The sequence below is a fragment of the Ciconia boyciana genome, chromosome 10 (assembly GCF_034638445.1).
Source record: "Ciconia boyciana chromosome 10, ASM3463844v1, whole genome shotgun sequence".
Lineage (NCBI taxonomy): Eukaryota > Metazoa > Chordata > Aves > Ciconiiformes > Ciconiidae > Ciconia > Ciconia boyciana.
Window position 1 is genome coordinate 29840174 of NC_132943.1, and position 16755 is coordinate 29856928.

The 16755-nt window shown below is 41.4% G+C and overlaps 1 protein-coding gene across 3 annotated transcripts in view; it reads left to right on the forward strand.

Annotated features, from left to right (window-relative positions):
• Positions 1-16755, forward strand: part of PARD3B (par-3 family cell polarity regulator beta) — a 439522-nt gene that overhangs the window by 398690 nt on the left and 24077 nt on the right. For all 3 annotated transcript variants that reach the window (XR_012044291.1, XM_072874183.1, XM_072874182.1), the window contains one exon: positions 9784-9863. Coding sequence is in view for 2 of the 3 variants with exons in the window: in XM_072874183.1 (XP_072730284.1) it covers positions 9784-9863 (80 nt within the window). In the remaining variant the exon portion in view is untranslated. The remainder of the gene's footprint in view (positions 1-9783; positions 9864-16755) is intronic.

A 16755-nucleotide genomic window follows, 5' to 3' on the forward strand; every position in this document is an offset into this window, starting at 1 on the left:
CACCAACACCAGATGTAGGTAGATATGGCAAAATAGCACTATCTCAATGTGTGCTTTAAAAACCTCAAAAACACACCAAACATTTTCATTCTGCTATCCTCATCATAAATGGAAATATTGATCGGTCCCCTCTTTGCTTTCCAGGTACTGACACTGTCATTTCATTTTCTCTAAAAAGAACACAAGCTCATAGCTGGGCTGCAAAGCATGGCCATTACACCCTGGCATTGGTGCCAAGAACTCTGCTGACTTAGCTAGAGAAAGATGCTGAAAGCCCCTGACTTTGAGAGAAAATTCAATTCAATTCACTTCATACAATGTCTCTCATGAAGTATTTCAAAATGCCGTATATCAGGAGATAACATAATGAGAAAATGCTTTAGAGAACTGGGTATTCAGATGGCAAGACAAAATGATACACAACAATAAACTGGAGTAAAAGAAAAGACGACTGTCATTTAAAAGCAGTAATCATCTGGATAAGTAGTCTTGTAAACTAATTACAGTGAGAAGAGAAGCAAAGAATGCAAGACTGGGAGGAACAAGAAGCAGCTTAGTTTCAAACAGGCTAAGGCAGAGGACTGGTTTCATGGGGGGGAAGGAGTCGTGCACAGTATTGTAGAACAGCTACAGGAGAGCTGCTTTAGAAATGTATTCACATGTATGTATTATGTATGCTGTATATCGCATCACAAGTGTATCTTAGTGACAAGTGAAGTTATTCTCTCTGGTGGCTGGGAAGAGATTAATTACGTTGGCCTGATTCAGTGGAAGAGCAACTGAAATGCCCCCTTGTAGTTGGGAAGAATCAATGCTGATGGGTGCTGAGGTTTTTTTGTTTTGCTGCTTTTAAGTTTTGCTCTCAGCTCAAGGGCCTCTGTTTGCCTCTACTCTGAGAATAGGTTTGTGAGTGAGGGTGTCGCAAATCTGGTGCTCATTAAAGACAATTAAGAGGTAGAATTAACCAAAACATGTTACACGACTAATGGAAAAAGAAGCCACCCACAGAGACGGACACAAGCCAGGAAATGATCTCATTTTGCATGGTCACAGGAAACCATAGTCCTCCAGCACCAGGGATCGGGGGATCGTGGAGCTAGGGTTCAGAAAGCAGAATATTATCTTTGTGGGGCTGTGTAAAAACACTTTGCAGTTTTGGCTCCACCTCCATCTTTGCTATTTTCTCTCTACTTAGCGTTGCAAGATACAGCAAATGCTGAGAGCTTGTTTTCTACTAAGCTAAGGCAATTGCCATGTTTTTAAACTGTTATGGGAACAGCCTGTTTCCCTTTTAAAGTTCCCATCTGTGTTTGTATTTCCCTCAGTCTATTGCCTTTATAGAGAATTTTCCGCTCTCTCTAAATCTAAACCATTAGTTTCACCTCCTTGAACAAGAGGTAGGAGGAAAAGTAAATCCTGAGATAATTAGCCCTGCTTAATTCCAGCATGGAGCACTGCCGTCATCAGTGTTCATTGCATAGGGAGAAGGGACAATGACTGTAAGTATGTACCTTTGTGTGTGTGCGTGTATATATGGGTATGTATGTGTATGTATGTGTCTAGAGAGAGAGACAGAAGGGGAGCATTTAATTGCCTAGCAATCTGACCGACCAAGTAGTGTTCTGATTGCATACAGCTGATTTTCTAAGTGAAAATTTTTCAAAACTACTCACCAGCAAAACCAAGATCATCAGTGACTCTGGAGTGTGCGTCTGTGTTTCTTACAGGGAAGAGGAAGGATGGTTTGATTACTGTCTCTTTTTTCCTTTAGACAAGGATGTTTTTCTCACCCAAGGGAAATGCATTCTAGCAGCATGAACATAACTATTAATCAACACTTAAGCAATAATCAGTGAATGAAAAATGATGACCAGAAACTGAAAATGTACTTGCATAGCTACTTTGGCGCTTTTCCTTTGAGATCATGCCCTTGCATTTTAACATGAACAATTCTTACAAAATTAGTGGTGATATATTCCAAAGGCGGTGATTTAAAAAGCCAGTACTTATTTTTCACTTTAAAAAAAACCCACTAACAGTGAATGATACATTAAGATCTGCATAAGTAATGTTATAAAGCTACCTCAATAGTCTCGGAGAAAGATCCTCAATTGATGAGAACCAGTAATATCTTACGGGGTTACTTCAGAGATGGAGATGCCGAGATCATCATCACTAGAATGCTGTGTTCGAATGTGTGAAGACGTGTTCAGGATACAGAGATACAAATGTTTTTCCCGTGTATTTTCACCCAAAAAGGAGATACAGCCACTGAGAGATGCAGGTGTATGTCGGCTTTGGGAATGCCTCCAAGAAGAATCAAATGCTATTGAAATTAAAACAAACCACCCTCATCAGTATTTAGCATGCTTACCTGAATCAGAGCCAAGGTATGTGGTAGCACCCAGCAGAAACCAAGGCTGTGAGACTCCACTAGGAGCGCAGTGATACCTTCCTTTAGCTCTTCAAGACGTTTTTTGACAAACTTAGTCACAGCTCAATAGCATCAAGTGTTCTTTGGAATAATTTCAAAACCAGACTAGTATACAATGCTTAAAGTGAGCGTGTGCTTAACAAAAAGAAGGCTCAACGTTCCCTGTGACTGAGCCCAGAAAACAAAACTTGAAGAGTCTACAAGATTATGACTTTGTGACTGGGCTGTGAACAGGCACCTACAGCCATCTGTTGATTCACCTTCCCAAATTATTTACCCTGTATTTTCTGTTGATAAGAAAATAAAAAAGTTTAAATTAGTTGCCAGACTACCCAAAACAAACTTCGAAGGCATCAGACCATGATTTGAGAACCTCTAACTATTACACTCCCAAGATGTCTGTGAAACGGAGCGGGAACAGAAACGCAAGGTTTCTCAGGACCTGCTGGGAAGATACTGCTTCCTTCCTTATTCTGGAAAACTGTCCAACGAGCACGTTTGTAAGAGGGAAGTTGAAAGTGCTCTCTCTCCAGTGGTGGAGGTGGTTTTGAGCGTTCCCCTGGAACATCATCTTGGTTTGCCATTGCAGCCACTTAGCATAGAAAAGCACCACTAAGAATATCAAAAAGAAATATTAAAGGTGCCGTCTTATATCCAAACAATGGTAAAGCAGTACCGATGGGCTCATATAACATTAGACTCTTCTTTGAGGACTGCTTCTGTCATTAAAATCAATGCAACTTAATTAAAGCAAATTATAGATAGATACATCTATAAATAAGATATTAAAGTGCGCTGCTGAATATGATAATTGCTGCATATTTAGCAATCAGCGTGTGTGTTCTGCTTTTGCCAGGAGGGATTTCTTTCAGTGAAATCAATGGAGCTTTATTAAAAACCATCCAAATTAGAGGGAGAAATGATGAGTGTTATAATAACGCAAAATCACTGTTTCAACTTTCATTGCAAAACCAGGAAAGCAAAATACATCCCTTTTTGTGTATGTAAGGAAAACACGAGGAAAATTCTTTTGAATTGTGGACACTGGTAGAATTTTTAATTTTTACCTTTTGATGCAAAACATAAAAAAGCTGAATGGAGGAAAACATGTTTTCTGTGGAAATGCTGAAGGTCTTGGAGGGTGGGATAATTAGGATATCGCAGCAGTAAGGAATTAAGACCGCTTCAGTCAACTTCCTCCATTTCACATGGAACATCCAGTTCACTGCCTTACATAACCCACCTCTGTTTTAACAGCTAAAGGAGGCGTGAGTGAGTCAAATGCTCTTAAATTTCACTTGCAGTCCCTAGAACCTGGCAGACTGTTGAAACGCAAAAAATAAAATGGTGAGTTTTGGTGCTTCACCTGTGTGTGAAACATTGCGACCAGGGTGGGGAACAAATCCACTTTTACCTCTCTCAGTTTTTCTTCAGTTTTCACTTAATTGAAAACAAAAACCAACTGTGTCTCAGCAGAGGGGAGACCTGAAGGTTAAAGGGCAAATTCCGTTATACCACAGCTCTTTTTGGCATGCTGAATCTCAACCCATGTGATTAGAAACGCTCACAGACAAAAGAAGAGCTTTGAGAACAGAGGTCAAACCAGCATCTGAATCAAGTCCTTTAACAGATGATCACAAGACTATTGAAAAATGTACTAAGCAATGCAGCAGTACTATGTGCCATGTTTATACACAGACTGCCAGGGAAAAAGCAGAACTGGGTGGCATTTTCAAAGCACTTGGGTGATGGCAGAGCACGTGCCTCACTCTGCAGCCTTCCTGGGATGGCTCCTGTCTTTTAGTGCATGTCAGTCGTATAAACCACAACGGTAGTATCACACCATTTTTTATGGGGAGAAAACCACAATGCACAAGCTCATGTGACTTTCCTGAGCATACACACTGAATAAGTGGAAAAGTTAGGAGTCCCAGGACTCCTATCTTCATAAGCTCTTCTTGATCTCCCGTAATTTTGAGGACGTCAGGCATGACTCAAGTGGAGTCAGCAGTGTTTTGCACCGGGTTCACAAACGTGTAGCTAAAATCACATCAGCCTTGATGAAGTTATGTTATTGCTACTTATCTAGTGGGCAGCACATACTCCTCATTTTCTTTCTGATCTTAATGATAGTTGAAATGTTTGGGAGAGGCTTATTGTTCAGAAGTGGGGAAAACAAAGGGTTAAAAAGAAAAAATTAAAAGGGCAAAGGAGATGTTTAGCATATCAGTGAAAAATGAATAAGCCTGAATGCAACGCCCACTGTATGTTATTCCTTTTTAAGAGTGTGAAACTTCTGACTCTGAGCTGTGGTTTTTCTATAGCTAGTCAAGAAGCTTTAAACAATTTTTTTAACAAACTGATCTCTGCAAACATGATCAAAAATTTTCTATATGCAGGTCTAAATAAAATACGTGCAGGAGAGGGAACAGTGGCTGCGGCTTTCTGAGACAGGCACCCTGAAAATGGCTCTGCATCATTCTCTTCCTTATGAGCAGTACCCAAGGTCTTCAGCCTGCCAACTTCACTCGGGACGGACTTGGAGCAGGGAGGTCGGGTAGTTCAGGTGGGAATTTGTGAGAGGAGGTAGAGCCCCAGGCAAAAACACACTGTCTGGCTGAATGTGTCTCCACTGCTAGGGCAAGGAGTTGCTGCTGGCTTCCGTTTGCAGTGTGATAGCTCTCACCTTGAGCTGTGTGTGAATGCACAAGAAAAGGTTGATTCTGGCTTCGTGAAGCTTAAACTTCAAAAAAGATCACTATAGTTGTTATTGTTCATACCGCAACAGGTGTCCAACCCCAAACTCCTTGATCCATGTGAAAGGGGCAAGAGAGGCTTTCCTGCTAGCAGCTAGTCTTTTGGCCTTTAACAAATGCTCCAGGAGGAAGGCAGGGTAAGGCAGGTGAGGAGGAATGAAATGCAGTGTCTCCCGGAAAAAAACACGGCCTCTTGCACTTTTCTGCACAGTTTTCAAGGTCGTCTCAAGCTTTAGGATGAAGTAAATCCTTTCTCTGCTCTTAAAGAATTGTTATTCTGCAGCCCCAGAATTTTCCTGTAGGGAAATCTTAGACTTATTTCAAGATACCTGCCTGCAGGTATACTCTCCTTGTGCCTTGTAATTTATTTGCAAATATTTGAATGCTCTAAGATATTTGTTTCTGGCTTGATCTACATGTGCATGTTCACATCACCTTCTTTATTTTTTTACTGGGAAGTTTTCCTAGGGAGAATTGGCAGGTTAGAGAGATTTGCTGCTAGCTTATCACTTCCATGTATTGGAAAACTCCTCGAAGTGCCCTGCAGTTACTCTATTTACCAGGGACATGGCTTGCACCGACACCTGCACAGCTTTTGTTTTCTCTTTTTCTTTACAGCTGCTTTCCCTTTCTGTCTGTTTTGGATCTGCATGTGAAACATGAAACTATGAATCTTTCTACAGTTTTCTGTCTTGAAACAAATGTGGGTTCCATTTGTCTAGGGAAGTGGAGGGAGCCTCAGCCTGTGCTTGTTCTTCTCTGCCTTTCGGCCCTTCATGTTGGTCCCCTGCTGAGGGCTGTGATGTGGAGAAAGGACAGCAGCACACAGTGCCCACACCGCTCTCCAGTCTGTACATCCCCCAGCCTGGTTCTGCTGCTGCAGACTGGCAGGGGTTTAATTGAAGATGCAGAGGTGTCATAGGGTTTTTTCTGAAGTGACATATTTCTATCACAGAAATCTTGTTTGCTAATGGAAATTATTGGTTTAAAAAAAAAAAAAAAAAAGACAGACTCAAACAACAAAAATGTTACTAGCTGTGTAGAAAAAATGCCTTTCTGGCACACAGAAAATCCTGACCATGAAGGCATTGAGTTATATGGATGTGATGTCTTGCCCATTTGTCTGGTACCTTGTCTCCAAGTGTGGCCACTGCTACGTGCTTCAGAGAATTCACCGGGATTCCCAAAGGGGTGATCAGGAGAATAACCTGCTCTCCCTTCCAGGGAACGGCTGACTCTTCGAGGGTTTACCTCTCTTCAACCCGTCAAAGGCTTTACTGTCTTCTGCTGACCTGAATGCTAGTTGTTTTGGTTCATATGTGTATGCAGTTCATTAATTTTCCATTCTACAAAGGGCTTGGCCATACCGATACTTTGCAACACTTAAGTTTCATGAATTGTTTGTTGGTTTTTTGATAAAGATAGCATTTCCTTTCCTCAGTTTAAGCATGCTGCTCTTTTAATTGCACTGATGGGATGATGGCTGTTTCTGTGTTTATCTCTACCCCGTTATTTTTGCATATTCATGTTTTGCTTGTTAGTTGAGGCTGCTCTAGACTAAGAGATGATCTCTTCATAATGATGGCTCTTATTTAAGTTGATGTCGTTAATTTAAACCCTAAAAATAAGGGAGCGTGTTTTGGATCATTCTTTCTGTTGTTCATTACCATACATTTGTGAAACGTGTATTTCATCTGCTGTCGTGTTCTCTCTTTACTGATTGGGTTGTTGGTCTCCAAAGCTCTTCCAGCCGCCTCCAGTACACACTCAGCTCAGTAACGCACCTTCTGTCAGCTCCCACACCTTGCTGGTCACCTCATGGTCAACGTCCATTTGGCTTTGATAGGACTTCCAGGTTTTAATCCTTTTTATTAAGGTTATTGTTTGCTCACCTAAATATTTTGTGATTATTAACTATGCGGTTAAAACCTCTGCACCTGTACTGAGGGCCAGCTGCGTAGGTCCTGCTTCGGGGAAGGAGGAGAAGCTGGAATATTTTGATCTTGCTAATTAGTACCTTTCACACCGATTTTTAGCTTAGTTTGTTGTAAAAGACAGCAAGGAACCCTTTGCTTTGACTCTCTCTGAAACAGAAATAACTTTTACGAGGGAGGTGTTTCCATTTTCGCAGTTTCTCTCTTCGTCGGGGTAGTATTTTATTCCAGGCACCATTTTGCTGGTGGCGGAGCGATGATACGTTTTTACTGTCGCGTGGACAGATGGAGAAGGGAAAGGAGAAGAAATGGCTGAGTCTTTAATTAGCCGTGCAGAGCCAGAGCATGCTTTTCCAGTGCGTCGGGGGTTTTATATAGGGTGTGGAGACTCAGCCGCTCGATGGATCCAAATTAGCAAAATTGTGTCTCCACCGCCAGGGTGTTTCTATGGCAACTGTCTCTCAAATCATATATACAAACAGACCTGGCGGGGGGTATCGCCTTCTATTTGGTCTGTAGGAAACCATCGGAAAAGGAGTGTTTTCAGGCTGCAAAAAGGCCTTGCGATGTAAATATTTTTTACTTTCTGGTGACTGGTATAAGTTTGGGGATCGCTGCTCAGTGCTGGCTCAGTTCTGAAACTGTTTGCGTTACTGCACATGGACTGGCTGCCGTTACTCCTGCTAGGTGTGAGAGTGATCACGGGGAAACTTGCAGAGGGTTGCGAATGCACAGAGTTACCAGGCGCATCCTTTAGCCCATAAACATCTTGCCACTGCACATAATTAATAGCCTACAGCCTATCTACAGCCACGCAGGCAGACAGTATACTACGTGGCTTTTGTGCTGAGTGAACCAAATTATACGGTCATTTCTTTTCCCTTCATTCTTCTTCATAAAACAGCAGAAATCTGGAGGCTCTTCTCTCACCGGCGTACCTGGTGAATTAAGGGAAATTATCAACCTGATCAAATTAGCGGTGTAAGAACAGCCAACGTGGCTGTGACTCTCTGCCCAAGTTACTCTATCTTTATAAATTCTCTCTACATGTCACTTTTTCTGGTGGAAAAAATGAATGAACGATCCATTTAGCCTACTGCCCTCTTTTTGAAATGTAGGGCAATTGTTGCTATTTTTTGCTCGTCCAAAGTCAGGCACTGCTAAAGCATGGGTCATTTCAAATCAGAGGTGCTTATTTCTTGCAGCCATCAGTTCCGTGAGGACTTCTTTCTGTTTTGAGTCAGATGAAGGGGAGTTAGCAAGAGGCCTGTGCTAAATAATTTTTTTTCACTTCTGAGTATCTTGGATGTTCAATGAGCAGCAAGGTGCATAATGCTGTTTGTCTAGAATAATTCCTGAGCTTGCCTAGTAGCTCCAAGGGATAGTGGCTCTCTTTGCATTGGACTTGGCTTATGTAATGGGTTCACAGGAGATTGTACACAGAAATGCGATGTAAAGGTAGATAAGACTTACTACACCTGAGTGCACAATCTTTCCCATTGTAGAAGCTTATACGTCTCTTCAGTGAAAATGGCGTATTGGGCATAAATTACAGGACTGACAGAAATGTACTCTAACCTGTAGAATGTGAAAAGCATGTTAATTTTTGTTTGTTTTCTCTTTTTATAATCAGGCACTTGCCGAAAGCTTGGTGTGATTTATTCTTTTCTTTTTAATGAATTGTTAAAAATGTTTGAAAAGGCATTAAATCTTCCTTTCTGCTATTAATCTGTAAAAGGGGAAGGGGGTTTTAAATGGCCTCTTAGTATATTGCTTTATAAAACTGCTGATTCTAGCAGCAACGAATAGGAATACATACTAATGTAGGAAACACTGAAGGCAGGCAGAGCCTCCTGCATTTATGGAGGAAAAGACTAATAGCTCCATTTTAACAAGGCTCTTAACACTTTGGGCCATCAGCAGGCATTGAGTGAGTGAAATTGGGAGAGCTCCTGTGTGCTAAAAGCATTGAAGTTCACCGTTTTGTACCCCAGTTGGAGCCTTCCTGATAGAATTGTGCTCTCCAGCCAACTCCAGTTGCCATCTTGAAAACAAACCAAGTAGCGAGCTGGCATTTTGACTGAGTGCACTAATGCTTCACTTTTGAAATGGCACCAGAGCATGATAAAGGCACTTAACTCCCAGCTGGATACTTAGCTTTGCAGTGGCATTAAGGAAAGTTTCTGGATTTGTGTTAAGAATGAAAGCAAAGCCTGTTTATATTGTGTTTTATACTTTAGCAAAACAGACGAGTGGAGAAAAACCAGCAAACTTGGTACTAAGATGCTAGCTTTGATTCAGGTAGTTATGCCACTGGAATCAAGAAGGGGTGCACTTAATTAGATTACATCCTCACGTTACTGAATTCTAGGAGGAAGGCCAGCCAGGGAAGGAGAGAGAGTATCCCAGCTAGCACGCAGACGAGGAAAAGGCTCTGAAGATTGTACCTGTTCGAAACAGTTCTTTGATACAGAAGCCTTTCTTGTTAGCAGTGATAAGATTATGTATGGGATTTGGAGCTTCTTTGAGCCCCTGCCTTTCTTTTGTTGATTTTGGCATGTTGCAGCATCATGTGTTCTCTGCTTATCGTTTTGAGATGCATTGTTAGTAGCTGGGCTGCATAATTGATCTTCATCTCTAATTACTCTCCTCTCCACAGGTGCCTGGAAAAGGTCCAGATGGGAGCTCATACAATCTCCACTTCGAGGGGATGGAAAGGCAGTATGCATCCTTACCCAGGTACAGCACTGAGCCTCATACACACGCGCTCTGATTCACCCTCCCTCCAATGGGTAGGGAAATCAGCCCACAGCTGCTGTCCGGCTCCAACATGAGAGATTATTTTGCAGTTTTGTCTTGTCACCTTTTGCTGCTGATTTAGTGCCATCTTTATAACTGTACTATTAATTTGGACTTTTGAATTTTAAAAAAAAAGGTCTGTCATTGAACATGTCAGCAAGAGTCATGATCCACAGGTAGAGAACATGACAATGAGGAAGCTGGCTCTGCAAGAGTTATAACAGGTCGTAGCAGGGCATAAATGACCGAGTTTATAGTGATATAATCCTAGCTGGCATTGACAGAGTACTGCTGGGGAAAGCCTCCACTACAGCAGCCACAGCTACTGAAGTCCCACTGTTGCTGCAAGGACTGTCAGACTAGCAGTCCTATTCCAGTAGAGCATCTCTATGCTTTAACTGAACGCTGTGGAAATGAGAGTGAATTCTCTGAGGGCTTTTTTTAATTTTTAATCCTTATCAACTCAATGAAGAGTAATTCTAGTCTGAAACCAGTGGGGCATAACAAAAAGGAAGCATTTCAGAGATTTCAGTCCCGTTTCCATGGGAGTTCTATAGCAGAGTGTAAGATTTAGCAAGCCAGAAAGGGGAGCAAGAGGATGCTAGAAGAGATAGCGGGAAGCAGTGGGAGGAAAACAAAAAGAGAAAAATATTCCCCCTTTAGAATTAGAGGGCTGGGAAAGACCTTAGAAGGGTTGCCCAGTCCACTTCTTGGACCTACAAGCAAGATAATTTGTAAAAGCAAAGCAAAAATAGCTATTTACAAGGAAGAAAAGATTCTTCCTTGGGAAGTAGTGCTGGCATTTAGGAAATCAGTGAACAGTTTCTTTTTGTTTCTTTTTCCACTGAGCTATTTACATTCAAAGGTGTCACTGGAGAGATTGATTGATAAAATATGTAATGCTGTGTCCAATTCCAGATGAAAATACAAAGAATATCTTACTTTTGGAAACCAGTATATAAAGGCTGTCTCACAAGACATTGTTGGATGTTTGTAGGCACTTTTCATGTACGTGGTTTCTAAACCAAAGGATGTGTCTGTAGTTTAGTTACTGCCTTCAAATTATATTTGTGTCAGCCATCGTTTTGGAAATTCATTCTGTGCAGTAACTGGCTTTTCTAAGAGAAGCCTGCTTTCCAGCAGTGTGTCCAGTAGGTATTCCTGACTGACCATGGCTATTCTTACTCTCCTGGGTAAATAGCCATCTTCTTTTGTAGTCCTCCAACACTCATGTCTCCTGTCATGTTTTTAGCAATGATTTTTGCAGGTTAGTTAGGCATAGTTTAATTATGCACACTCTTTTTTATCTATTTTAAACTTCAATTTTGTTGTGTACTTCCTTGTGAATTACAAGAATAAATTAGCAGTTGGTGCCCAGTGTAAATCTCTACAGCAATTTTCGTATTCCTGTATCGTGTCTTCTTTTATTCGTTTTCCCTTCAAGCTAATCAACTTCATTTTTTCAGTCTTTATAAAATGGAAATTTCCCAGTGAAGTAACTTCCATCACCCAGAATTCTTTTTATTTCACCGGTATTCCTTTCAAGTGAGGATGACCAGAAGTGAGCACAACAGTGCAGATGCAGATGTGCCCTTGCTTTATGCAGCAGCGTTCTCGGCATTCCTTCTATCCCGTTCCTTTTCAAACCCACTGCATCCTCGGCATGTCCCCGAGGTGTGTGTACTGCACACCTCTGCACCCTGCATGTTTGTGGGTTTTTTTAAAAAAGTAGGTCTGTCTGAATCAGATCATGAATCTCACAGTGTTCTTCCCAAAACCTCCATTTAACTTGCTGGAAGCATGACTCTCCAGCTCTTATGACAGGTTTGAGTATTTAGCTGGCTGGGACGTGCTATTTAGGAAGTCATCCAAACCTTCAGTAAGCTTTTGGAGATCAGTGTGAAGAGTGTCATTTCTCTCAGTGCCTAAGAAGATGACGCTGGAAAGTGAGAGGGCCTGCACTCCAGCGGGGTTGTGCCTGCTTCCTGACCCGCACGGGCGCTGCTGCCCGCGGGCCATGCCGTTCCCACGTCTCCAGAGGGTTTCCACCCTGGCAGGAGCAGAGCTCTGGGCCAGCACACCCTTGGGTGCGCCTGCAGTCCAGCAATCGGCTGCTGCCTTTTATACTTAGGTTTTGTAAGTTTTGCAGTTTCATGTTACTGCAGTAATTAAGCCCTGGCAGTCACAAATGACTAGATTGCTACAGTGAAGTCTAAACCAGAAGAAGGGGATGCAGTCTCATTGCCAGCCACTAATGGAAATGAGTGATTTCTTTTGTTCTCATGGCTGACTGCCCAGGAGTATAGAGGAATCCAGGTAAAAACCACCCATTTGCCATCCTATTCTCAGTGGAGCATCCATGAATACTACTGTAAAGGACAGCACTATTAAAAAAAATAAGAGAAAGAAATAGGTAGAAAGAAATACAGAGGTAGTATTTCCTCAAAGAGTAGCTTTCTTCTCCCCAGCATTCTAGTATTAGTTCATGGTTTCCTGCCCTTGTCTTGTCCCTGTCCTCGCCTTGGTCAAACCACTGAGCTGCATTTGGTACGGACGTGGTATATAATTGTCTGCATACTTAGTCATTTAAGTCTCGTTTAGTAAGAGGCTTAAAGAGACTTCAGATGAGGGTTGTAGATGTTGGGAAACAGATTCTTACTGGAATATTGCATTGAGTCCAGGAGGATATGACCTTTGCCTGCCGCTCTGGTGTGGCATGACACAAGGAAAGAGAGGAAAGCGCTTGAACTGTAGCCAGTTTCAGTGGATGAGGGGGCAGGAGGGGATCTGTGCCATGTCAAGAGTAGCTGGGACCTACAAGGGGAAACTGTTCTGCTTACCTGGAAGCCAGCAGGAGTCATGCCAGTGTGTGTGGGCATGCACAAATTGAGTATGAGAGCTTTGGTTTTCCTCCCCACTGGGCAAGGAGGAGGAATGATCACCTGCCAAATAGCTTTAGGAACGTCTGGTGCCCCTAAGGCACTAGCGCATTCCCATGCAAAGGCACTCATCCTGCACGAAGGGGAAGTCAGATTGCCAGCAGCATCCGAACATATCTGCTGCTGGGTTGCAAAAGTCTAAGCTCTGAAACACCATTGCTGCTTTGCCCTTTTGTTTTGTATTTTTGTGCCTTTCTGTGAAGCTGCTAATTTAAGCCTAGATATTATGGGCCAAATTCAGGTGATGCAGGTCTGTAACTGTATTTCAGGAATTCAGCTGTGCCAAGTATGCTTGCCTTTTCAGTAGGTGCAGCAGCAAATCCAGTGTCCCACTCTCACTGAGCTCAGTGATGCCTTTTTTGCCTTTGAGTGGAGGATCTGTTCCTGTGTAAGGTTACATTTTTAATTAAACGCTGAAAACAGGAGGCGGCAGCCTTTGGAGGAAGGCTTTGTATGTGACTGGCTTAATGAGTGGCCAGCTGAGTTACATAGTGAAGCTTGTAGGTAAAATAATGCCAGTCTGTAGACTTGGTTTGGAAATGTCTACAGAGGCAAACATCTGAATTAGATGATAAGTGGCTGTGGCAGGAGAGGGGCAGGTCTTCATCTCACACTGCATTGTGCTGTTCTGTCTGGAGAAAAGCAGCAAAGTGGGAAAGACAGAATGGAAGGCTTTGCAAGAGAGATACAGTTCTTTGCACTCAATACTTACATGTTGCCCTAGGGCTACGGCTAAGTAGTGCTGAGCAGTAGTATTAAGCAATGTTAAATCCCCCTGCTTAGGAGGAGAATGGCTTGATTCTTATACCTCTTAGCCTCTTCTTTTGGGGAGAGGAGCAGGGCAAGGGTGTGGGAGCCAGAACAACATTTGTATTTTTTAAACTATTTTTAATGCCTGTTTTCTTGGTGTAATCCAGAATATTTTCCTGATGGAGCTATGAAACAGATATGAAGCTGAAGCTGCTCTGTTTGTTCATAGTTTTATTTTTGAGCTTTCTTTTATGGAAGTCTGTCTTAATGTAAATCACAGTCTTGCCAATGGCAGCCTTGTTTGGAGAAATCTCGTGTTCGAGGACACGTTCTTTTCTGTGTTAATGGAAAAGCTGGCTGTGACCAAAAGCAGACTGTCAGACACTGAGACGGGACACTGGTGACTTGATGAGTGCGGATCAGAAAACTCAGCCTTCTTCCTGGTAAGAAATGCTGATTCCAAAGGAAAGCTAATACTCCAGACTTTCTCTGGAATCCTCGTATTATTGAAAACCATGCATTTTTGCCGAGAAAAGGGGTGGGGCTGGAAAGGCAGTAGGAGCATTAGAAAATAATGGCTAGCATGGAAAAATGAGTTCAGGCTGTGTAGATGAGTTCAGCTGTATTGCTGTGGCTGGAAGGAGACCACTGAGCAAACTGGTAACTGGCTCACAGGAATATCTGTCTTAAATGTAACATGCATCTTAAAGCTGGGAAACTTGTGAATGTATTAAGGAACTAGCCTTGCAGTACAGTGGCAGCACATAGGCTTGCCATGCTGGAAGCCTCTCTTGAGATTGACCATGCAACTTGCACTTCTTAAGGCAGTAGCTAAAAGCAGCACACCCTCCATGTCTAGGTATGAAGCCAGAAAGGACAGTTTTCATCACCTTGCCTGAGCCCTCCAAGACCTTCTACATTTCTGCATCAACTAAATTTCAATTTTGATCCATCACATTACTTTTATAAATGTATTTACAAAAGCATCTAACCTAGAATTAAAATGTCATGTTGTGGAGAATTTATTACATTCTCCAGAGGTTAATTCTTTTACTGTTTAAAAAGATTATGCCTTTTTTTCCTGTCTGAAGTTACCTAATTTCAGTTTCTAGATACTATGGTAAACTTTTTTTCTGCTAGATTTTAAGAGCCAAGCCTGCAAAAAGCCTCCCCTTCAGTATTTCTATGCAGTAATCATTTATGTTATCTTTTAACCTCCCTTTCAATAAATTAAATAGATTGAGCACTTAGGTCTTACACTATAGAGCATGAAAACAGCATTGACTCAAGGGGCCGGAGTCGCCATGCAGTCAATTTACGAGGCAGCCTCTAGAGTTGAGTCAAAAACATTTCCAACTCTTTGGATCAAAAACAAAGTTTCTGTAATACCTATGTCATGAAGAGATAAGGTTCCTCAAACAGAAGGAATGGCTTACTTAGCAAATTTAATTAGCTTTTTCTTGCACTTGAGTGTTCTTGCCTTTATTTTACTAACCAAGTTTATTTCAAAATGCAGGATTTCTGCAATTTAATTGAATCCCAAAAACGTCATCAGAAAGTGACTTGACACAAATCACAAGAAAAAGTTAATTGTCTATTAAATAAGAGTCATCATTCACTATTGTCTAGCAGAATCTGAAATTAATATACTGACATTACTTAAATATGTATATAGTGTATTCTCCTGGTTAACAAAAAGAAATCACAATTTTAGTGCAGACTATAATTAGCTGCAAATCAACTTGTCAGAGCATTCCCGGCCTATGGGAATTGACTAACCAAGGAGCACAGATGAAAAAGCAAGGTTTAAAATCAATTATTTAAATCAAAATTCCCTGCTTGTTAGTCTAAATCACAACTAATTTTTTTGCTTTAAATCACTTAAATTTAACTTACTCCATCCCACATTGCAAAAAATCTGTCCCTTTCTCATTTTGTATACTTCATTTACATTCCTCCTTGACATCCGACAGTATGTTACACAGCATTGACCCAGCAGTTCTGGTGATGTTCTGGTTGTTTTTTGGTGTTGACCCGTCTGCACTGCAAATGCCATGCAGTGGCACAGTGGTTCTCAGTAACAGTGACAGTGTTGCTCTGTCCCACAATACTGCTGCTGTTCTGCCAAGTTATCTTCCAGGGACCTTCTTGGTGCCCAGCCACTTCTTAGTAACAGTCTGCCTCTCAATTTTCCACTGTTCCTCTCTTCAGTTGACTTCGTTACATGACTCTACTGAATTTGCTTCTTTCTCTTTTTTAGCCCAAAATTGTGCTTTATGGCAGGCAGAGGGTGGCAATGCTGATGCAGGCTGCAGGCATCGCAGGGAATGCCACTGCTGCCTTCTAGCACTGTTTAAATTGGAGCATCGTTCGCCTGGTTAAAAAGAGCATCTGCAAATATATTTTCATAAATGGGGGGGGGTTTGGGAGGGTGTTGCCAAAACTTTAATGGCAGTGAAATAACTTATCAACCCAGTCCAGAACCACCAAAGTCATGAAACCAAGTTGCTGGACATACATTATACAGTTACAAAGCAAACCTATTAACTTTTGGTGCATAATATAATACACAATATTTTTAGTAATGCTCAGGTTTTCCCTCCAAAGAGGTGCAAAACAGTGAAGGGCAGGCTGATGGGAAAATATTTTGTCGTTTCGGGTAGCTGAAAAAAGTCTGTATCTCTCCCATTTCTCACATTGATTAAAATTAAGATAAGAGGGTCAAGAGAAGGATTTGGGAAACAATTGTGAGTGGTCTTTTTTAATTTTCACTGTAAATCATATTTTTTTTTTAATATTCCCCTGACATAACTGCAAAACTAAGAAGACTTGATAATTTGGAGTCTTAAATGGGATTAGAACTAAGTAGGACACAAAAATGAATGGCCCACTTAATTTCATCATCCTAGTCATGTGAAATATAAATAATATTCAAACAGTATATTCTACGGTATACTTCATTATTAACTTTCTCTTCTGTTTTAATCATCTAAAGTAATATCAGTAACTCAGGAATATTTTTTAAATATGATTTTTATCTTGACAGCTGTACTTTCATTGAAAATGCAGCAAAATCTTATCTGTCTGTATCTTCCAGTGTGGTGATCTCATTATAAGTGAAATATGTGTATGGTTTTAGTGGG